General features: G+C 45.6%; 1 protein-coding gene across 12 annotated transcripts in view; it reads left to right on the forward strand.

Moving 5' to 3' along the window:
- The first annotated feature begins 488 nt into the window (after positions 1-488).
- Positions 489-23,450, forward strand: part of PRELID3A (PRELI domain containing 3A) — a 45,710-nt gene continuing 22,748 nt past the window's right edge. For 4 of the 12 annotated variants that reach the window (XM_058692774.1, XM_058692773.1, XM_058692771.1 and 1 more), the window contains exons 1-5: positions 490-625; positions 11,114-11,282; positions 12,771-12,860; positions 14,394-14,464; positions 14,573-14,675. In XM_058692774.1, the coding sequence (XP_058548757.1) occupies positions 594-625; positions 11,114-11,282; positions 12,771-12,860; positions 14,394-14,464; positions 14,573-14,675 (465 nt within the window). In that variant the 5' untranslated portion in view covers positions 490-593. The other 8 variants (XM_058692768.1, XM_058692767.1, XM_058692776.1 and 5 more) reach the window with 8 other exon arrangements.

A 23,450-nucleotide genomic window follows, 5' to 3' on the forward strand; every position in this document is an offset into this window, starting at 1 on the left:
TCTCACTTGAGAACACGGGTGGAAGGTGTTGCACCTGCCTGGCTATATAAAAGGGTGAGATTTCTTGCTGTGTTTGCAATCTCTTTATCGCCTGTGACACGCATTACATTCTGGCTTAATGTTTACTCAGTAGTAAAACTGTTTCTTTCTCTTCTATTCCGTGGAGAGTTTCTGGGGGGCTGACAGGAGATTTTGTTTTTCTTTATACTTCCCAACAGTAGAAAACAGCCCAACTGGAAAGAGCTGTGGGAGAATTTGGACAACCTGAACGATGAGAATTAGTCCCTCACCTCCATCCCTGCATTTGCAGCTAGTGCTCTCCGCGCATCTCCTTGCCGCAGCGCAGATGCCCCATCCGCGGGGACAGCTGAGTCCCTCATCCCTATTTTTAGCCACCACAACCCTCGTGGCCAAATGACAGGCAAGCGGGAGGTGCAGGAGAGCGCGGGTCCCGGTCCCGCCCACCGCGCGAGCGCCCCGCCCCCGCCCCGCCCCCACGCGCCGCGAGGGAGGAGCCGGGCGCGCTGAGTCGGGCGCGCGGAGTCCGAGTCGGGAACCCGCGCCTTGCGGCCGGCGGCCGGCGGCCGGCGGCGATGAAGATCTGGAGCTCGGAGCACGTGTTCGGGTGAGGTCGGGCTGCGGGCCACGGTGGGGTCCGGACCGGCACCTGCTCCTTCCCCCAAACCTCTGGGGGCGGTCGAGGAAGGCTAGACCCCAGACCCAGCCCTCGCAGAGCCCGCCCGGCCCCGCGCTGGCGGTTCCCAGACCGCGGCCCCGGCATCCTAAAAAGAGGAGCAGGCCTTGTCCCAGCTAGGACGACGTTAGGTAGAGATCCCGCCGAGTGGTGCAGTCTGTTCGATAGAGGGGCCGCCTGACTGACGGAGGCCCGTGGTGGGATTGCTAAATCCAGGGGACGGGGGGCGGCCTTTCCTTTGGGGGCTGGCGGAGGGCCGAGCCGCGGGGACGGTTCTCAGCTAGCCGTCGGGGGCCGAACGGTGGGGAGCGGGGCAGTGCTTTCCGCGGCAGGGCGCACCGGTGTGCAGGGAGGCCCGAGTGGACGTGGCCGGGAGAGGACCCGGCAAAGTGATGGTGCGCACTCCGCAGACCACCCGGGAGCAGGCCATATCTCCGCCTGCACAATGCGCTCTTTGGGCAGGGCGCGCGGCGACCCGGGGAGAACAGAGGCCTGGAGAGCTGGCCTGGTCCTTTGCTGAGATTGTGTAGGGCAATTGAACACCGACGCTAAGTGAGCTCGGGAGGAAGCCAAATGTGGAGAAGGCTTGTGGGGGTCTTTCAGCCTGCATGCGCTTGTGGGCATGGAAGGCCTCCAAAGCCGGCATGGAAAACTGCGAACTGTTTCAGAGTACTTTCGTGACCTAAATGATATCTCCAAATAAGTCGCTTGATCTGTGACACTATGAAGCCATCTTTTAATATTTTTTAAAGGAACAAGGATTTTAAAGATTCCTTGACCCCACTTAAGAGAAGCATTTCATTTCTGAAAAAGAAAATATTGCATGAAATGGTATTGTCATTCTTTGACCTTTTTATATAAATTATTATGTAAAATAAAAATTTATCAAGTGGTTTAAAACCTCTGAAGTTATTTTTAATGAGATCTTGAGACTTTATGGGATCTAGTTATAGTGTTGATTTTTGTACAGCCTGCAGCCTTTCTCGACTGGGGTTCCTTGAGAGATCCAGAGGAAACCCCTTGAGAGAGACTCCAGAGATTCTCTTCTCAGTCCTTCCAAGGTTGGGACATAACTGACACCATCCAGATGCAGAGGGGATAAGTTAAGTCATTGCAAACTGTATGCCACCTGAGAAGATTATCCTAGAAGTTCATGAAATGTTGGTTGACAGGCAGAAGTGAATGGTCAGCTGTGGAAAGTCACTATTGATAAACACCCATTTAAAGTTCGGTGATTCTTTTTTTTTTTTTAGAAAAAAAATTTTTTTAACGTTTATTTATTTATTTATTTATTTTTTTTTAATTTTTTTTTTCAACGTTTTTTATTTATTTTTGGGACAGAGAGAGACAGAGCATGAACGGGGGAGGGGCAGAGAGAGAGGGAGACACAGAATCGGAAACAGGCTCCAGGCTCTGAGCCATCAGCTCAGAGCCCGACGCGGGGCTCGAACTCACGGACCGCGAGATCGTGACCTGGCTGAAGTCGGACGCTTAACCGACTGCGCCACCCAGGCGCCCCAACGTTTATTTATTTTTGAGACAGAGAGAGACAGAGCATGAATGGGGGAGGGTCAGAGAGAGGGAGACACAGAATCTGAAACAGGCTCCAGGCTCTGAGCTGTCAGCACAGAGCCTGACGCGGGACTTGAACTCATGGACCGCGAGCGAGATCATGACCTGAGCTGAAGTCGGCCGCTTAACCGACTGAGCCACCCAGGCGCCCCTAAAGTTCAGTGATTCTTAATGCATTTGCAGAGTTACGCAACCATCACTGTAGTCCAGCTTTAGAACATTTCCATCATCCTACAAAGACCCCTCATGCCCATTCACAGTCCCCCGCCACTCTCATCCCCAGCCCCAGGCAACCACCACTCTGTTTCTATAGATTTGCCTTTTCTAGACATTTCGTATAAATCTCATCATACAGTACGTAGTCATTTGTGTCTGGCTTCTTTTATGTCTGGCACGTATTTTTTTGAGCTTCATTGGTGTAGTAGCCTGTATCAGTCCTTCATTCTTTTACCTCATTCATTTTGTGTCCTTGGCACTCTGCCAGTGCCTGGCACAGAGTAGGTGCTCAGTGAGGGGCTGAGGAATCTCTGGCAAACCAGGTGCCTTTGCAAATGAGGGCAGCTGGCAATCCACCAAAAGAATTCAGTGAGCCCCCAAGCTGTGGGCTAAGTGCTGGTCCTCTGCTCCCTGCCCCCTCCTTTTCTTTTAAATGAGAGAAATTGAACATTACAGACAAAAGTTGAGTGCCTTCCAGTGCTCTTCCCTTTCTCTCTCCCCACAGGCAGACAAAATTATGAATTTGGTGGGTATCCTTCTGAAGGTCTATGTTGCAAAGGTCCATTTGACTACGTTTGTGTGTGTGTGTTCACGTGATATCCATGTGATGCCGTTTGTTGTTTTAAAATAGGAATCAAGATCACCTGGTACAGGTCTTTTGACCATTTCTCTTTCTTCACAACAGTGTGTTAAGGAGGTGTGTGTGTCTCATAGCTGCATGATATTCCATTGTATGAATATGTCACAGTTTATCCTGTTTCTTATTGAAAGAACATGACATTCCCCCTTTATTCCACCATATCATTCCATATCATCCACCCCTGTGCATATTTCTGATCCATTTAATCAAGGGCCCATTGGGTTAGTGATTCTCAAACTTTTCAGCCTCAGGACCTCTTTACACTCTTAGAAAATGTGAGATACCCAAAACAGTTTTAATCTGTGTTACATCTATCGATATTTACCGTATTAGAAATTAAAACCAATAAACTTAAAAGTATCTATCAATTTATTAAAATTAATAACAATAGACCCACTGTATTAATGTAAATAACATTTGTATTAAATAACCTATATTTTCCAAAAGCACAAGAAGTTGTAAGAAGATTGACACTGTTTGATATTTTTGTTGTTGTTAATTTCTGGCTTAATAGAAGATAGCTTGATACTCATGTCTGCTTCTGTATTCAGTGTTTTGCAGTCTGTTATTTTGGTTCAAATATACGAATAAAACCCAGCCTCACTCAGTATATGAATAAAACCCATTTGGAAAAGGCAGCAATATTTTAATAGTCTTTTAAAGTAATTGGGGCTATTTGCTGCTACAACGAGACAAATGGTAGTTTCTGAAGTTTGTTGCAGTGTCAACTCCAAAGCCATAATTACCAGAGTAATCGGCCCGGGTCTTTCAGTCCTGTATGATTTTATGACATTATACACCAGTCACTTGGCATATATGGGTTCGTCAGGTTTACAGTATGGGACAGTCATCAGGCTCATGGTAGAGGATACAAGTTTTCTAAAATTCCATTCTGCACTCAGAAGCTCAAATTTTCTTTGACAGCAAATACAATCAGTTGTTGAAGTGATAGGTTCACTTTATTAATTTTTGAGAAAATGTCTGCCAAGTGCCTACGTCTGAATAACCAGAGGTCATCCATCTGTTGTTTTACTTGGAGTGGTGGGCCGGAAAGAAGCAGCCACGAGGGCCCCCCCACCCAACAGCTGCCCCGCACTTCCCCAGCCACCATGCACCCGCACGTGCAGCTGGAGCGTGTCCTGCCTGCATCGTGTTCTCTCGCTCAGAATATCAGTAGAGGGGGGACTTAAGGGTCTAAATGTAAAATTAATAGTCTTACTATTTCATAATGGATATTCTTTTTTTTTTGAATTTTTTTAATGTTTACTTATTTTTGACAGAGAGAGAGAGAGAGAGAGAGAGAGAACATTAGTGGGGGAAGGGCAGAGAGAGAACGAGACACAGAATCCAAAGCAGGCTCCAGGCTCTGAGCTGTCAGCACAGAGCCCAACACGGGGCTTGAACTCAGAGACCACGAGATCATGACCTGAGCCGAAGTCAGACGCTCAACTGACTGAGCCACCCAAGCGCCCCATAATGGGTATTCTTAAGAAGACACTGGCATTGTTTTCCTGAGTGCATGTATAGCAGTGGGCGCTGACCCCAGGTTTGGGTTCAGGGCCTTAATTCACGGTGGGAGGCCAGCAAGCTTTACTCTCTGTTACTTTTGCAGCATCAGGGTAAATGGCAGTATGATGAAAAAGGCCAATCATGTCTTAGTAGCATTGAGACACTTTGGGCCTGGCAGAACTCCCCAAAGGGCCCGGGAGCCTCCTGGGTGTGGACCACTCTCTGAGAACCGCTGCTCTGGGCCTAGAGTTGCTTTGGGTGGGTGCAGGGACGCGTCGCCTTGGTTATGGCAAGTTATATATGTATTTTTAAAAGCTTGTTATTATGGAAATTTTAAAAGTATGCAAAAACAGAGAGCTGAGAATAGTGAGTGCCCACTGCCATCTCCCACATTGACAGTCACCCTGTTGCAGCCAGGCTTGGCTTCACGTGTCCCCACCCACTGCTCCCCACCCCCCCAAACCCCCCACTGCCGGTTATTTCAGGCACACCCCAGGCATCCTATAATCTCATCCCACTCATCTTTCTGCCACCCTGGCTGTGCGTAGACAGATGTCTCTGTTACTCCTTTCTGCTCCCCAGTGTGCCAGGTGGGCCTAGTGCTGCCACCTTCCAGGCACTGCAAGAGTGCTGCCCGGCCCTTCAGTGGTGGCACTGTGCTCTGAGGCAGCCACTCTGTGGTGGGGGCCTCCCACCCTGGGACCAGGTTCCCACTGCACCCCGATCACCTGAAGATAGCCAGGTGTGACCTGAAGGTCACCAGGAGTGACCTGAAGCCATAGCCAGGACCACGCACCCCGGAGGATGAATTCCAGCCGATTCCTGTCCTGCCTAACCCAGACCCTGTGCCTGAGCCCTGACACCAGGGCACCTGCCTGCTCAGCGTCTCTCAGGGCCTGGGCCAGTGTGTCACTGGCAGCTCCAACTCCCCCCTTTCTCCTGTCCTCCCCAACACTCCATATGGCCAGACTTCGCCATTTTTGCCAAACAAGTGTCAGGCTATTGCCTTCAACCAGGAAGTGTGTGATACTGACTTGCTGTACTTAACACTTGTTATTTTTAAAAATGTTATTTCCTGCATCTGTTGATGTCTCTGTTAACCAATGTGGTCATTCTCCTATAATCAGTAGGATTATTTATTATGTGAGTGTCATAAGTGGCTTGTATTTAGTGTAAATCAGTGAGAAAGATATAAGGTTTCTATATAAAAGAAAGATTATTGTGTAAGATTTGCTTAATACCAATATTTCTTCAACTTTTTGATAGTTTTAAGTAATTTTAAGAGGCAAAGCCTATTCTGCTTAAAGCAGGGATTTGTAGGGGAACACCTCTTTTTTTTTTTTTTTTTTTTTTTTTTTTTTTTTTTTAATTTTTTTTTTTTAACGTTTATTTTTGAGACAGAGACAGAGCATGAACGGGGCGGCGGGGGGGTGGCAGAGAGAGAGGGAGACACAGAATCCGAAGCAGGCTCCAGGCTCTGAGCCATCAGCCCAGAGCCCGACGCGGGGCTCGAACTCACGGACCGCGAGATCGTGACCTGAGTTGAAGTCGGACGCTTAACCGACTGAGCCACCCAGGCGCCCCTGTAGGGGAACACCTCTTAGGACCTTAGCCGGCAGCGCCCACAGAGTATTTCGTTGAGAAGGGCCCCGTGTAACTAGGTCCCTTGCAGCTTTCATGTGTGCCGGATTCTCCCTCCTTCCCTAGATCTTGGATGACCATGCCCCTGACCTTTCTTCCTCAGAGAGGGAGGCTCGGCTGTCTGGGTCCTACAGAGTGATCGGTGCAGCCACATCTCTGCTTTTTCATCCCTTTATGTTACAGCTAGTAGATGCATTAACTCGGTGACATGATTCCACAGTCTGAAAAAGCATTTCTTTGTTTAAGAGAGGGAATTTTAGACCAGTTCCTGCCAATTTAGAGGTCATGGAACTCAATGGAAAGAACATAGGGTAGGGGGCTGGAAGACCCAGTTCTAGTCTGGGCCCTGCTGCAAACTTTCAGAGCTGGGACAGACTTTTATGGGGATAAAGTAAATTAATGGTCAGTAACTGATATTTTAAAAGGATGTCAAATATGGACCAAAAACATTCAATTTTGTCATAATATTTGATACTTGGTTTAGTAAATCCATTTACAGGAATTTATCTTAAGGAAGAATTAGATGAATGAAAGATGAGTGTAACCAGTGCTCACTACTGTCTGTATTTTGCTGAGTAAACTAAATAACCCACCACAGGGGGCACCTGGGTGGCTCCATTGGTTGAGCGTCTGACTCTTGGTTTTGGCTCAGGTCATGAACTTGTGGTTTGTGAGTTCGAGTTCCATGTCGGGCTCTGTGCTGACGGTGTGGAGCCTGCTTGGGATTCTCTCCCTCTCTCTCCCCCCCTCCCCTGCTGGCTCTCTCTGTCTCTCTCTCTCAAAATAAATAAATAAACTTAAAAAAAAATAACCCACCATAGGGAACTGGTTGAATATAAATGTCTGCAGGGTAACCTATTGTGCAGCTGTTTATAATCGCATTTCTGAAAATAGGTTCATGATCTAGGAAGATGTTCATCATTAGTTAAATATAAAAAGCAGATGATATGATAAATCTGACTATGGTTTGAGCCTGATGCCAGTTTAATCTTTTTAAGGTGCGTGCGTGCATGCGTGCATGCGTGCGTGCGTGTGTGTGTGTGTGTGTCTTAGTTTTGAGTCTGGGCTGTGTCTACACGTGCTGTTTAAACTTGTCTGGGTGTGTCTGAAGAACGATGGTGTTGTTGACATACCCAGGGGGGCTCGGGGGCAGGGGGCTCGGATGCCCTCTGGGGGCACACACATTGGAGGAAGGAAGAATTAGGGGAGTAAGCGCTCAGGGGAAGGGTCCACTCTGAATACTTGAAGGTGGTGCCTGACATCCTGTGGACCACCATAGGAGTTTCGAGCCTCAACTAGCACTGAACAAGCATTGTCCCAGCAGTGGGGCAGCTGTGGACGTGGCTTGCGACCTGACAGCAGGAAACAAAATAAGGACAAAGATATCCACCCCCACCTCAAAGGCTCAGGGCAAGAGAAGGAGAGGTAGCATCCTGTAGGAGAAGGACGCCCTCGGGGACTCCTGCACACGCTGTGGTCATCTTTGGGTAGTGGAATTGTGGATGGTTTTATTTTCATAGTTTTATTTTTCAGTATTTTGGACACTTATTTTTTATAATCAGAAAAAATAGGTTGGCCACCTCACATCACATCCCACTTAGAAGTTGGAATAAAGTACAGTTGACCCTTGAATAATGCGGGTGCTTAGGGGGTGCTGACTCCCTGCATGGCTGGAAATTGTATATAACTTAAAAAAAACAACAACAACTCTTTCAGTAAATGGCCCAACTATCCACACAATTGTTCGAGCCCAAAACTTGGGGCTCATTCTCGAATCCTCCTCTTTCCTTATTTCCAGGATTAACACATAATTTATCATCCAAATTAGGATGTCTTTGAAAGTAAAAGGGGACACTCTTAGTATGTGCTGTAAGACAAAAGGCAAAAACTGGAACTGTCCTGGGCAAACTGGAATGTATGGTCACTTTTCTTTCTCTCACAATTTGTTACAAAGTACTACTACTTCCTAAATATCTTTTTTTTTTTTTTCTTAATTGAAGTATAGTTAACACACAATGTTATGTTAGTTTCAGGTGTACCACATAGTGATTCAACATCTCTATATGTCCTGCTAGGTTCACTACAGATGTAGCTACCGAATGCTATTACAGTACCATTGACTACATTCCCTATGCTGTACCTTTCTTCCTTTCTTTTCTCTTCTCTTCTTTCTTTCAAGTTTACTGATTTATTTTGAGAGAGAGGACACAAGCAGGTGAGGGGCAGAAAGAAGGAGAGACAAAATCCCAAGTAGGCTCTATGCTGTCAATGCAGAGTTCAATGTAGGACTTGAACTCACAAACCATGAAATCATGACCTGAGCTGAGATCAAGAGTTGGACGTTTAACTGACTGACCCACCCAGGTCCCCCTGTGCTGTACCTTTTATCCCCATGACTTAATTCATTCTGCAACTGGAAGCCTGTATCTCTTAGTCCCCTTCACCCATGCTGCCCATCCCCCATAGCCCCCTCCCCTCTGACAACCACCAGTTTGGTCTCTATATTTATGCATCTGTTTCTGCATTATTTATTCCTTTGTTTTGTCTTTTAGATTCCACATATAAGTGAAACTCTATGATATTTTTCTTTGTCTGACTTCCTTCATTTAGCATAATACCATCTAGATCCACGATGGCTCCTTTTTCATGGCTAAGTAATATTCCATTGTACATGTATACCACATCTTCTTTATGCATTCATTTTATCAGTAGACACTTGGGTTGTTTCAATATCTTGGCTATTATAAATTATGCTACAATAAACATAGGGATGCAAATATCTTCTTGAATTAGTATTTTCATTTTCTTTGGGTAAATACTCAGTAGTGGAATGACTGGATTGTATGGTAATCCTAGTTTTAATTTTTTGAAGAACTTCACACTGTTTTCCACAATGGCCTGCCAATTTGCATTCCTACCATGAGGGTTCTGTTTTTCTCTCCATATTCTCACCAGCTTCTTGTCTTTTTTATTTTAGCCATTTTTATAGACATAAGGTGATAGCTCCTTGTGGTTTTGATTTTCATTTTCCTGATGATTAGTGATCTGGAGCATCTTTTTGTGTGTATGTTGGCCAACTATATGTCTTATTTGGAAAAATGTCTACTCAGGTCCTCTGCCCATTTTTAATTAGATCATTTGGTTTTTTTTGTATTGAGTTGAATAAATTCTTTATATATTTTGGATTTTAACCCCTTATCAGATATACCATTTGCAAATATCTTCTCTCTTTCACTGGGTTGACTTTTTGTTCAGTTGATGGTTTCCTGCACTGTGCAAAAAAAATTTATTTGGGGGGAGGTGTAGTCCCAATAAATTTATCTTTGCTTTTGTTTCTCTGCCTTAGGAAACATAGCTAGGAAATTATTGTCAAAGAACTTACTACCTATGTTTTTCTCTAGGAGTTTTATAGTTTTACGTCCCACATTTAGGACTTTTATCCACTTTGAATTTATTTTTGTATATGGTGTAAGAAAGTGGTCCAGTTTCATTTTTTTTTTAAGTTTATTTATTTATTTTGAGAGACAGAGAGCAGCACATGCACGAGCAGGGGGAGGGGCAGAGAGAGAGGAGAGAGAGAATCCCAAGCAGGCTCCGCACTGTTAGCACAGAGCCTGACGCAGGGCTCAATCTCAGGAACCATGAGATCATGACCTGAGCCGAAATTAAGAGTCAGAAGTTTAACCGACTGAACCACCCAGGTGTCCTTCCAGTTTCATTCTTTTGAATGTAGCTGTTCAATTTTCCTAGCATCATTTACTGAAGAGACTGTCTTTTCCCGATTGTATATTCTTGTCACCTTTTAGGTAGATTAATTGGCCATGTAAGTGTTGGTCTATTTCTGGCGCTCTGTTCTGTTCTTTTGATCTGTGTGTCTGTTTTTGTGCCAGTACCATACTGTTTTGATTACCACAACTTTGTAGCTTACCTTGAAATCTGGGATTGTGACAACTCCAGCTTTGTTCTTCTTTCTGAAGACTGCTTTGGCTATTCAGGGTCTTTTGGGGTTCCATACAAATTTTAGTATTATTTGTTCTAGTTCTGTGAAAAATGTTATTGTCATTTTAATAGGGGTGGTACTGAACCTGTAGATTAAAAATTATGTACAACTTTTGCTTCCCCCAGAAATTAACTTACTGCCTACTATGGACTGGAAGCCTTACTGACAACATGAAGAGTTGCTTAACACGTATTTTATGTATTATATACTGTATTCTTGCAATAAGTGAGAGAAAAAATGGTATGAAGAAAATCATAAGGAAGAGAAAACACATTTATAGTACTTTTCTGTATTTATTGAAAAAAATCCACATGTAAGGGGACCCACGCAGTTGAAACCAGTGTTGTTCAGGGGTGGAGCGGTGGAGGAAGTGGAGGACAGGAAGGTGCGGAGTGGGGGTGGGAAGTGGTTCGTTCGGCCAAGGCCCCAATGTCGGGGTGGCCTGTGAGGGCAGCACCTGGGCCAAGAATGCAGACGCACTGAACACGGCTGCCAGCAGCCTGAGACCTCTGTGTCCCCAGTGTCCTGCGAGTCCTCCCAGGCAAAGCCTTCCGGTTGCCCCTGGTCAGCCCAGAAGGATCACAAGATCCAGGATTTGGGTGTGGGGCCGGATGCCTCAGACAGATTTGTTTGCATATACCTTTAATTAAAGCCAAAAGAAAAAAAGCTTTTAACGAGAACATTAACACTGATTTTCATTTCACTCTGCGGGCCACAGCAGCTCTGCCCCCCCCCCCCCGCTCCCCCCTCCCCCCCCCCCCCCCCCCCCGTGCCTCTGTGGCACACTTTACAAATGTAGGGATTGCTTGCTTATGCTGGGTGGTTGTATTTTTCCCACCAGCCACCCATGGGACACCGTCATCAAAGCTGCCATGAGGAAGTACCCGAATCCAATGAACCCCTGTGTCGTGGGAGTTGACGTGCTGGAGCGCAGTGTGGATGGCCGGGGCCGGCTTCACAGCCACCGGCTCCTCAGCACCGAGTGGGGGCTGCCCGGCTTCGTGAAAGCGGTGAGGCTGCAACTGCGTACCCCGCCGCGCCCGTACCGCCCCGCCACACCAACCCGCACATGCCGGCCACACTGGCATCACCCGGCTGCGCCCACGTTAGCCCGCTCACCCGCATGCCCAGGCTACCCCCAGGCTATACCTGCGTCATCCCCACCGCACCCGCATCGCCCCTGCTGCGCCCACAGCCCTGCTCGGGCTTCACCCCCGTTGGCTCCCTGTGCTCGCATCGCCCTGCCCGGGCCATACCCACAGTCACCCAAGTTGCACCCTCGTTGTTTCTGCTGCATCTGCACGTGCCCGGCTGGTGCCCATCTGCAGAAGGTGACAGCCTTCCCTGAGAACACCCGCTCAGGACTTCAGAGAAACCCGAGAGGTGGTTTGTTTCTCTGTAAACTTCATTTAATTTTCTATCTCTGTGGGTCCTGAGGTCTCCTGACGTGTGGCGTGGCTCCCCCACCCTCAGCCCTGGCCCTACCCCCATAGACTCCTGCGTCACTCCACGGTCCTGTGTCCTAACTGGATACGCAGACTGGGGGCTCCGACAGATGGTTGTTTCCTCACAGCTCTGGAAGCTGGAGGTCCGAGATCAAGGCAGGGGCAGGCTTGGTTCCCCTGAGGACCGTGAGGGAAGGGTCTGTCCCAGCCTCTGTCCTTGGCTGGCAGACAGCTGCCCTGCTTCCTCTGCAGGTGGTGGTCCCTTGCCCTCACGCAGCTCTGGCGTCTCCCTCTGTGTGTTCTTATCTCTCCTTATAAGGATACTGCTCGGGCTGGGTTAGGGCCCACCCTGATGACCCCCTTTTAAACTTAATTAATTACCTTTCAAAAGACCCTGTTTCCAAATACAGTCACATTCTGAGGTGTTGGGGGTCAGGGCGTCAACATATGAACTTTGGGGACACATTCGGTCCTGACAGGTCTCTTCCACAGAGCCATCAGGGAGGTCATGGGCAATGTAAATCTGAGCATGGCTTTCTCCTGCCCATATGGACCCCCGTCCTCCTCTCAGCACAGAGTCTAAGCCCTGGCGTGGACCCAGCACGCCAGTGGGCCCACATTCTCCCTCTCCTGCCATGTTGGCCTGTCACTGTGCCAGGAGCTCAGCGCACAGGTCTGGCCCTGGGAGGTGACTGCAGCTGACCTGCTAAACCCAGAACTCTGCGTGGTGCCCTCCTTCCCTGGCTTTGCCACCTGGCAGAGGGGCCTTCCCCATGCTCCCCGCCTCTCACTGTTCTTTTCTTCGTCAGGGCATTTATTACTGTCATACGCTCAACTCTATCTGAATCCATTCATTTGTTCAATGTCTGCCTCCACTGCTGGTACAGAGACCCACCGAAGGAGCTGGGCGGGCCGTCCGTGGCTGCGTACCCCCTTGGGTTGTTTGTTGAATAGATAAAGGAATTAATTAGTAAATGAGATGGCATTTTGTGGTTGATGCTACAAAATGAAATTTTTGACACATTACTATGCTAGTTTTGCTTTGTTTTTTAGATTTTGGGAACCAGTAGGACTTTGACATACATCAAAGAACATTCCGTTGTGGATCCAGTAGAAAAGAAAATGGAACTTTGTTCCACCAATGTAAGCAATGGCCTAAGATGAGAAAGGTGCTTGGTATTTCCTGGTGATGGTGGGTAATATCTTCATTTAATTTTATTTCCAGCCCACCTTTGGTCTAAGTGATCTTTTCTTTTTTTTTTTTTTAATTTTTTTTTTCAACGTTTTTTATTTATTTTTGGGACAGAGAGAGACAGAGCATGAACGGGGGAGGGGCAGAGAGAGAGGGAGACACAGAATCGGAAACAGGCTCCAGGCTCCGAGCCATCGGCCCAGAGCCTGACGCGGGGCTCGAACTCACGGACCGCAAGATCGTGAGATCGTGACCTGGCTGAAGTCGGATGCTCAACCGACTGCGCCACCCAGGCGCCCCAGTGATCTTTTATTTTTATTTTATTTTATTTTAAAAAAAATTTTTTTTTTTTTAATGTTTTTTATTTATTTTTGGGACAGACAGAGACAGAGCATGAACGGGGGAGGGGCAGAGAGAGAGGGAGACACAGAATCGGAAACAGGCTCCAGGCTCCGAGCCATCAGCCCAGAGCCCGACGCGGGGCTCGAACTCACGGACCGTGAGATCGTGACCTGGCTGAAGTCGGACGCTTAACCGACTGCGCCACCCAGGCGCCCCGTGATCTTTTATTTTTAATAGAAAGGCTAATTTTATTTAGCAGTATTTTATTTATCTTTTTATTTCGGTATAATAAGCGCATAGAAAAATGTCTGTAATGAATTGTCACAAAGTGAACACACCTTTGTAACCAGGCAGATCAGGAACAGAATGTGACCAGACCCCAGGATCCCCCTTTATGCTTCTTTCTGGGGGGCACCCCCACCCCACCCCCAAGATAACCACTATCCTGACTTCCAACAGCACACATGATTTTTAGCACTAAGTTTTTTATTTCTTTTTTGTTTTGTTTATTTCTTTTTGAGAGAGAGAGATAGAGCATGAGTGGGGGAGGGGCAGAGAGAGGGGAAGGCACAGAATCCAAAGCAGGCTCCAGGCTCTGAGCTATCAGCACAGAGCCTGATACAGGGCTTGAACCCACAGACTACGAGATCATGACCTGACCCAAAGTTGGATGCTTAACTGACTGAGCCATCCAGGTGCCCCTTCAGCACTAATTTTATAAGCACCTTTTTCCCTTCACTCCTCTCAGAAAAATTTATATCGGCCTACTGCACATTCAAAAAATTTGGGGAAAATGCAGAAGCTAAAAACACGGTTTATTTTATAAAATCGTATTCTGTACAAAAGCTTATCAGCAACTTTGTGCTCATTTACCTGGATGGTAACCCTGAATGCTTTTGTAGGACTGTTGATGGGTTGGCAGTTTGAAAGTGCCTTGAGGCCAGGCCAGACTTAGGTTTGGGTGTGGAGGACATGCAAAGGCTGCCAGAAGGAGCGGCCAGGGCTGGGTTTCCCTGGGACTTCGTGTTTCTTCTGTTCTGGCTTCAGTAAGTGGTGATTTGAGGATGGAAGAGTATGAGCAGATGGTTTGGGAAGAAATGCAAGAGAAATAAAACCTAAAACCATTTTTTGTTTGCTTCAAGATCACACTCACAAACTTGGTGTCAGTGAACGAGAGGCTGGTATACACAGCCCATCCAGAGGACCCTGAAATGTAAGCCATCGTGTCCTGGGATTGACACGTTGAATTCTAAGGTCAGGGTGGGCTGGAGCCTCCCCTTCCTCAGGCTGCCCAGCCCCTTTACTTCCTGCTTTTCTGTAGGACTGTGCTCACACAAGAAGCCATCATCACCGTGAAGGGGATCAGCCTTGGCAGCTACCTGGAAAGTCTGATGGCCAACACAATATCATCCAATGCAAAGAAGGTATGGATCTCAGTCCTGGGCCCTGTGTGCACCCCAGGTGTTAAGTGCCAGATTTAGGGGGTGAAAGATATAGGTCCGGAAATCCTACTGAGTGCTGCGGCCCTCCATTACTAGCTGAGCTCATGATGGATGTCACAGCATTTTCCACTGTGACATTCAAACCTGGCCGCAGGGAGGGCTGGCCCAGGCCTGAGGGGAAGTGCCCGGTGAATCTGGAACGTAAACTCAGCGGAAGCAACCACCGCTTCCAAGAGCCAAAGTAGCACAGGCTCAGTGAACAGAACAAACCCCACACATTAACATCTTCAGGCAGGTTATTCGGGAATTGTCGTAGTACAGCCTACTGAATAGGCACCTAGCGGCTTTGGCTGAACCTCTCCTCTGCGAAGTTCCCTGGAGTCAGCTGCCGTCTTTGCGCCTCCCCCCTGGCAGGATTTGGGAATAAGCTTTGTGGAGGTGGCAGGAGAAAGGTTGGATCGCAGGAGGCCGTCCTCCCCAGGTCCCTAGCTGGAGGGCTGCCTTAGTGAGCCGGACACTGCTCACGGAGTCCAGGTTGCCCCTCCTCTCCAGCACAGCTGATGGAAAGAGCTTGGATGTGTGGAAGCCGTTATACGAGTTCAAGGTAATGTCACTCGAATTCAAGGTAATGTCACTCGCCAGAGCAGGGCCTTTGCTATTTAGCTTACCTCACTGGCTGACGTCTTCCTGGCTGTCCTCCCTTCCCCTGCTCTCTCCTGGTTTGTTTTGGTCAGAAGCAATTCTTCATTTTGGGGATCTGTGGGATGCCTACCGTGCTTGGCATAATTTAACTGGAAAGCCACTCACTTCTGGCTCGCATTTAGCCTAGGCACTGATAGAAGAGCAAGTCTTCCCTGTTTTTAAGAAAAATCCCGATTTGAGAAATGTTGGCATTAGCTCAGCTCAGTTCAGGGGAGGGCAGGGAAGGGGGTATGCAGTGCCCAGAGCCGCATGCCTCGTGTCCTCACTGCAAGCCCTCTTGGGAGGAGACAGAACCTTACTTACCTTTGTGTGGCCAGTGTCTGGCCTAGGGCAGGCGCCCTAAATGTTTGCTGAAGAAAATAAATTATAGGAGGAAGGGACTACTTGGTGAGTCCAAAGCCACTTGAGACCTCTTATGAGAAAAGTCAGGGGAAACTCAGTGAGGCCAAATGATTTTATTTCACTTTATGTTAGGGACTGCTGTGTTGAATCACTCCCCCCCTACCCCCGCTCCAGCTGTGTTACCACTTCAGCGCATCCCAGCAGCTAGGAAGATGCCGGGACAGGAGACAGGAGAAGGGGAGCAGGTCGTCCTGGGATTTGGGTGGGATGAGTCATTGAGAAGGCGGTGAGGCTGCCCCCTCGTCCTGCACTCAGGAGGTGATAGCGTAGATGGTAGGTGCCCCTGTTGGTGCAGCCTGAGCCTGTGCGAGAATTTCAGGCAGAACACCTACCACCTTATTTCTGAGCTTGAAAAACTGTCTGCTTACGGTGAAAGGTTATTCACAAATGGTTACTGTGTCTCCTTTAAAGCCGCAGCGCTTTCCTTGTGCCATTTAAAATCCAGGTTGTGGCTGGCCGTCTGCAGTTCGAGAAGCAGGATTTCTTACACCGTGTTGAACTCTTTCTTTGTTGCTCCAGGGGTGGGCTGCTATTGAGTGGATAATTGAAAATTCTGAGCACGCTGTGAGCTAACGGGGTCTGCACCTGCACCTTGTGATGAACAGTGGTAACTATGGTATTCTTTAACCCGGTAAAGAACCTAGCATCTTGCTAACCGTGTGCATGGTGTGCAGTGGGGGGTGTTTACAGGTGCAGCTGCATGTGTCTCCAGCCCAGCGCTCCTTAGTGTCTTCTGTAACGGAAGCAGTCATTAGTTCATCCTCTTCCTAAATTATCTTGTTTCATGGCAGGATTTATTTCCCAGGAAGACTTGATCATTTGTTATCTGGTCTCAGATAGAGGCTGTTCAGATTTTCCCAAGCCATTCTCAGGACCTGCTTGCCTAAACATTTCCTGTCATTAGCGCATTATCAGAAGGAGGCTTTCACTAGTAGTTCCAGATGGTGTCAAAGGCCGATCAAACGGGAGAATTTTTTCATTTTGGGCAGGGTCTGAATATTTGTACATGTTCTTATAAAGAATGCTGTGTGCCTTTGTGTCAGCGCTGCGGGCTCAGGGGGGAATCCTGCTCCTCTCCTGCTGCCAGCCAGCACCCAGCCACGTGACTGCCGCTGGCTTTTTTCTTTTAGTGGCAGAAGCCATTTCTAGCATCTTCTTGAGCTTCACAAACATTCCTTGATTTCCTAGGCCACCAGTGACTGGACCGTCAGGAAGGGATTTGACACTTAATTGGTCGGCAGTCATCTTCATACTTCGTAGGAAAGTCAGGGTTTCCTGCTTCCCTCTGTTTAGGGAATCCTTATACTCCTGCCTTGAAACCCCTCACCCTATTGACTTTCCATACTGTGCTGCTCTGGGCCCCGCTTCCCACGGTTGGTCTGTCTGTGTGTCTGCAGCATGTGTGTGTCAGCAAAAGGGGATTGTGTGGTTCAGCCTCCTTTAAAAGCTTCCTACTGGAGCCTAAGTTTGCCAGAGCCCTTCACCTTGAACCCAAGGTTGTGATCTGCCGCTGGGTCTCTCTTCTTCCATGGATGCACCACTAAGGTGGCCACGCATAGAGAGCCTGCCCGCCTGGTGAGCATAGTGTGTGTGGGCAGTGTGGTGTGTGTGATGTGTCACTCTGAGTTGTGGACTCTGTCACATTCTGTTTCCTCATAAACTAGAGCTAAATTGCCTCAATCTTTGATCAGATGCCTCACCCAAAAAATCAAAGAAGAAAGAAAGAACAAAAGAAAAAAAAGGAAGGAAGAAGGCAAGGAAGAAAAAAGGAAGAACTAAGCGAGCCTTGAATATGGTTCGCCCAGTCTGGGAGAGGTGTGGAAACTTCTGGAATCTGCCACTTGCCTGGTCACAGCCTCCACCGGGCTCTTCGGCTGCGACATCTCAAGACAGGAGGCCTGTCTGTTGCAGAATGAGACCCACAGAAGAGAAGACCCCTATAGCAGGAGAAGGGCAAGGGCTGCAAAGCTGTCACCCTGCCGCTGCCCACGGCCCCACCGCCCCTGGGCCAGTGTTGTCAGACTGCTCTTGTGCCTTGTCTGTTCTCCCCTAGGTAGCAGCTCCCGGCAATTTTCTGCTGACTCTTGGGATCTTACTAAACCACTCTTTTCCTGGTGACTCCCCATATCCCACCCATGCCCCTTGATCACCTGTCTGCACTGCCAGCCTCTTCACACATATCTGGGCGCTGTCTGTCACTTCAGATGCTGCTGTGGTGCGTCCTTCTCACCATTAGTGCAGATCTGCCCACGCTGGAGTAGGGGCGTCCATCCCCACAGCTGCGTGTGTGGGGACAGTACCGTGCGTTCTCCTGTCTCACGGTTGGAATTGGTCAGGGGAGCCAAGCACTGTGTCCCATGCTGCAGCTGGCTTGTCCTGCGCTCTGGGACCAGAGGCCCCAGGGGCTGAAGGCCTGTGTTACTTGTCATTGTTCAGACCTGTCTGTGGGGATGCTCACACAGAGTGGCTGTGACGAAGTAGTAAAAGTGCTTATGAGCGTAAGCTGTCCTGTTAGCTTTAGGGTACTTCCAGGTGGGAATTTTAACTTTCCTGTTTTCAAAAGTCAAATGTAAAATCTTTCAGTATGCTTCAAATTCTAAAAACTTGAGAGAAGGCCTCCTCCGTAAACAGTGAGTAGCACTGTGTTCTTCTGTTTTTTAGGTCGTGTTTTTTGTTTGCTAACAGTACTTCTAATCCAAAAGGCAATGACATTCATTTATATTTGTATCAGAGTGTTTTATGCATAAAGCTTATGGCAACACAGAATTAAAAGATTTACAGTAAAAACAAACCCCCCTCACCCCTTCGGCAAAGCATTTTTCTGTCCTGCTGAGGGAACGCTCAACTCTTTTGGCAGCTTTTAGCTTTTGCTGCTAGATTTCTAAATAAATAAACATACCCTGTTATTTCTTGATTTGCCAAATTTAGACGCTATCTAGGAATTATTTACCTCTTTGGTAGATTATTATTTTCTCTCTCTTATATCTTCCTTCTCTCTCCCTTTCCCCCAAAATAGCTATATCGTTTATGGTTGAAAGCACAGAGTTTCCATAATTTTGAAAATACAAATGCCTAACTATTGTTTATTACTAAGCCATAATTGCATTTTCCTTCTTATGCAATTTCCCCCCGCCTAGGGGATAATAATTCTTTTCATCTGTTTAATTTTATTTTTTAAAAGTCTCTGGCTAAGTCCTTCCATACTCTTACCCACTGTTAGCAGTACGTCATAACGTCATTTTCCACAGGTCAGTCTTTTTGGGCAGCACACCCATACCCAGTTTCCATGGTGCCATCCATTCTGGAAGCCAGGCCTCGCTCTCTGACCAAACAGCCACGTGGCTGTCATCCCCTTTTCTGGGCATTCCTGGGCATTTCCTTGGCCTTCTCTCCTGGAGCCCTTGTTTCCCTGCTTCCCTGCCTTCCTCTTTCTCTTTACTGTTACAGGATGGGGAAGGACATCTCTTTGTGGTTTCTAAGAGTTGGTACATCTGAAAATGTCTTTTCTGTTCTCATACTTTGTTCACAGCATAGCTTGACATACAGTTCTTTAAAAAAATATTTTCACTCAGAATTTTGAAGGCATTCTATTTTTTTCCACTCAGATTATCAACTTCTGTATACGAATTATTTCTCTCCCTGGAAGCTTTTAGGGTCTTTTTATCCTTGATGTTCTGAAATTTCATGAGGTTAAGCCTTATTTGAAGTGATCTTTTAATATTATTATTATTATTATGTTTATTTTATTTTTGAGAGAGAGAGAGAGAGAGAGCACGAGTGGGAGAGGGGCAGAGAGAGAGGGAGACACAGGATCTGAAGGAGGCTCCGAATCTGAACTGTCAACACAGAGCCCGATGCAGGGCTCGAACTCACAAACTGTGAGATCATGACCTGAGCCAAAGTCGGACGCTTAACTGACTAAGCCACCCAGGTGCCCCATTTGAAGTGATCTTTTAAAATTCATTGTGCTGCACTGTGCATGTTAAATTCCTGGTTTTGATATTGTAATTATGCATGATATTATTAGGGGGAAGAGGGTCAAGGGTACATGGGACATTCCTGTATTATCCTTGCAGCTTCCTGTGAATCTATAATAATTTCAAAATTAAAACTAAAAAAATATATAAATAGTAACATCATGGAAAATGGTAGAGGTGGGTGCTCCAAGAATCTGTCCCTCCACTGAAACAATCAATAAGCTGGCAAAAAATAACAGAATCAACGTTTGTAGAACTGTGGATTCTAATAGAATACTTCAACCAGGGGAGCATTTAATGAATCCTGATTAATCTACCCTGCAGATTTTGGACTTGCCAGCCTCCATAATTATGACCGCTAATTGCTTAAAATAAATCTCTGTCTATATTTACATTCTATTGGTTCTGGTTCTCTGGAAACCCTAACTAATACATTATTAGAGCTAAATTGGTATTGATTCAAATTATATTTTTCTGAGTTTAAGATGTTAATTATAATCACCAGGGTAACTAATAAGAAAATAACTAAAAAATATCCAGAAAATAAAAGGGGAATGAAAATGGTACACTAGAAAAAAAAAAAAAAAAACCCAACACAACAGATGAAGATGGAAATAATTCAGGAACAGAAAGTTTTGGAACTCAATAGAAAACAACTAACAGTGTAAAAAAAACAAACAAACCAAAAAACAACGAACTGTAAAAAGTTAGTGCTTCTTTAACAGTAATTACTTTAAAAGTAAATAGATTAAATTCACCAGTTAAAGGACAGAGATTGGCAGAATAGATGAAAAAACATGATCCTACTATATATGCCGTCTACAAGAGACTCACTTCAGATCCAAAGACACAAATGGGTTCAATGTGAAAGATGGAACAAGATATTCCATGTAAATAAGAACCAAGAGAGCTGGAGTGGCCATGCTCATATCAGACACTATCTACTTTTGGTCAAAAAAATGTTATAAGAGACAAATAAGGACATTATATATCAATGAGAGGGTCAATTCATCAAGAAGATAAACATTATAGCCATTTACACACCAAGCTACAGAGCCCCCAGATATATGAAGGAAACATTAGCTGAACTAAAAGGAGAAATAGTTCTACAATTATAGCTGGACACTTCAATAACCCACTTTTAATAATGGGCAAGACACCTAGACAGAAGATCAATAAGGAAACGGAGGACTAGAATAACACTATAAACCAACTTGACCTAACATATCCATAGCACACTTCACTCAACAGCAGAGTATACATTTTTCTCAAGAACACATGGATTATTCTCCAGGATAAACCTTGTGTTAGGCCAAACACCAAGTCTCAATAAATTTAAGAAGACTGAAATCACAAAATATCTTTTGTGATCCCAATGAAGTGAAATTAGAAATCAACAATAGGGGCACCCGGGTGGCTCAGTTGGTTAAGCATCCGACTTAGGCTCAGGTCATGATCTCATGGTTTGTGAGTTTGAGCCCCGCATCAGCCTCTGTGCTGACAGCTCAGAGCCTGGAGCCTGCTTTGGATTCTGTGTCTTTCTCTCTCTCTGTTTCTTTCTCTCTCTCTCTCTCTCTCTCTCTCTCTCTCTCTCTCTCACAAAAATAAACATTAAAAAAAAATAATCAACAGTATAAGGTAAATGGAAAATTCAGAAATATGTTGAATTTTTAAAGTATATGCTAACAACTAGTGAATCAAATAAATTACAAATGAAATTATAACATTTTGAGATGAATGGAAATGAAAATACAACATATGCTATGAGAGCAGTGATCAAAGGGAAATTCATAGCTGCAAACGCCTATGTTTGAAAGATCTCAAATCATTAACGTGACTTGAAGGAACTAGAAAATGAAGGACAAACTAAACTCAGAATAGAAAACTAAACTAGAGAATAGAAAAATAGAATCATTGAAATCAAAAGTTGTTTAGTTGAAAAGATCAACAAAGTTGACAAGACTTTAGTTAGACTGACCAAGAATAAAAAGGATTCAGAATAAAAATATCAGAAAAGAAAGTGAGGCATTACTACACATCTTACAGAAATAAAAGGATATAAGAGAATACTGTGAACAGTTGTATACCAACAAATTAGATCATCTATATGTGATGGAGAAACTACTAAAAACACACAAATTCCCAGAACTAATTTAAGGAGAAATAGAATCTCAATAGACCTATGACAAAGACATTGAATCAGTAATTAAAAACCTTCCAACCAAAGCTTCTTAGGGGGCAGCATAGGAAGGAAGCCCTGAAGTTTGGTGTAACTGCAACCTAGGTAGATGGGCTAAAGGTAGGCATCTGGTCTGACTGCTGACACTGCCCAAGAAGAAGCCTGCATTGGCTCCAGACTGGTACATTCTAACAATGCAGGGATCAAACCCTGCCCAGTGAGCCCCCAGCAGACAAAGAGAGTCATTACGGATGACTGATCTGAAGACAAATGCATCCCAGGCATAACAGTAGGACACACGTGGCCCACATAGGAGACTTCCCTGAACTGCCTGGTTCTGGTGAACAGGAAGCATTATACTGCAGGGCACTGTGGGACCTCTTCTTCATAAGGCCACTACTTTCAAGATCAGGAGATGTGGCAGACTTTCCTAACCCATAGAAACAAACACAGAGAGTTAGACAAAATGAGAAGACAGGAGTATGTCCCAAATGCAAGAACAGGACAAAATCACAGCACAAGAGCTAAATGAAATGGAGCAAAGCAATATTCCTGATAAAGAATTCAAAGTAATGGTCATAAAGATACCCACTGGACTTGAGAAAAAGAGTAGAGGATCTCAGTGAGACCTTCAACAAAGAGATTGAAAATATGAAGAAAAAAAAAAAGAACCAGCCAGAGATGAAGAACTTATAACTGAAATAACAAATACACTAGAGAGAAATGGTAGATTAGAGGAGGCAGAAGAATGAGTCAGTGATCTGAAGACAGGGTAATGGAAAGCAACCAAACTGAATAGCAAAAAGGAAAAAGGATAGTAAAAAATGAGAATAGGTTAAGGGAACTCAATGACATAACTGTAATAACATTCATAAAAGGATCCCAGAAGGAGGAGAGAGAGGGAGGGGAACAGAAAATTTATTTGAAGAAATAATACCTGAAAACTTCCCTAATCTGGGGAAGGAGACAGACATCCAGATCCAGGAGGTGCAGTGAGTCCCCCAACAAAGTCAACCCAAGCCAAGGAGGTCCACACCAAGACACATAATAATTAAAATAGCATAAAATAGTGATAGAGAATTTTTAAGAGCAGTAAGAAAACAGTTACATACACAGGAAACCCCAGAAGGCTATCAGCTGATTTTTCAGCAGAAACTTTTCAGGCCAGAATAGTGGCATGATATATTCAAAGTATTGACAAGAAAAACCCTACAACCAAAAATACTATACCCAACAAGGTTATCATTCAGAATAGAATTAGTAATAAAGGTTTCCCAGACAAAAGTTAAAAGTGTTCACCACTAAAGCAGACTTATAAGAAATGTTAAAGGGAATTCTTTGACTGAAAAAACAGAAGTCATAATCAGGAGTAAGAAAATTATGAAAGGAAAAAATTTCACAGGTAAGTGCAAACATATAATAAAAATAGTAGATTAAACACTTATAAAACCAGTATGGAGTTTAAAGCACAAAAGCAGTAAAATCAAGAATATCTAC

The sequence above is a fragment of the Neofelis nebulosa genome, chromosome 11 (genome assembly GCF_028018385.1).
Source record: "Neofelis nebulosa isolate mNeoNeb1 chromosome 11, mNeoNeb1.pri, whole genome shotgun sequence".
Taxonomy (NCBI): Eukaryota; Metazoa; Chordata; class Mammalia; order Carnivora; family Felidae; genus Neofelis; species Neofelis nebulosa.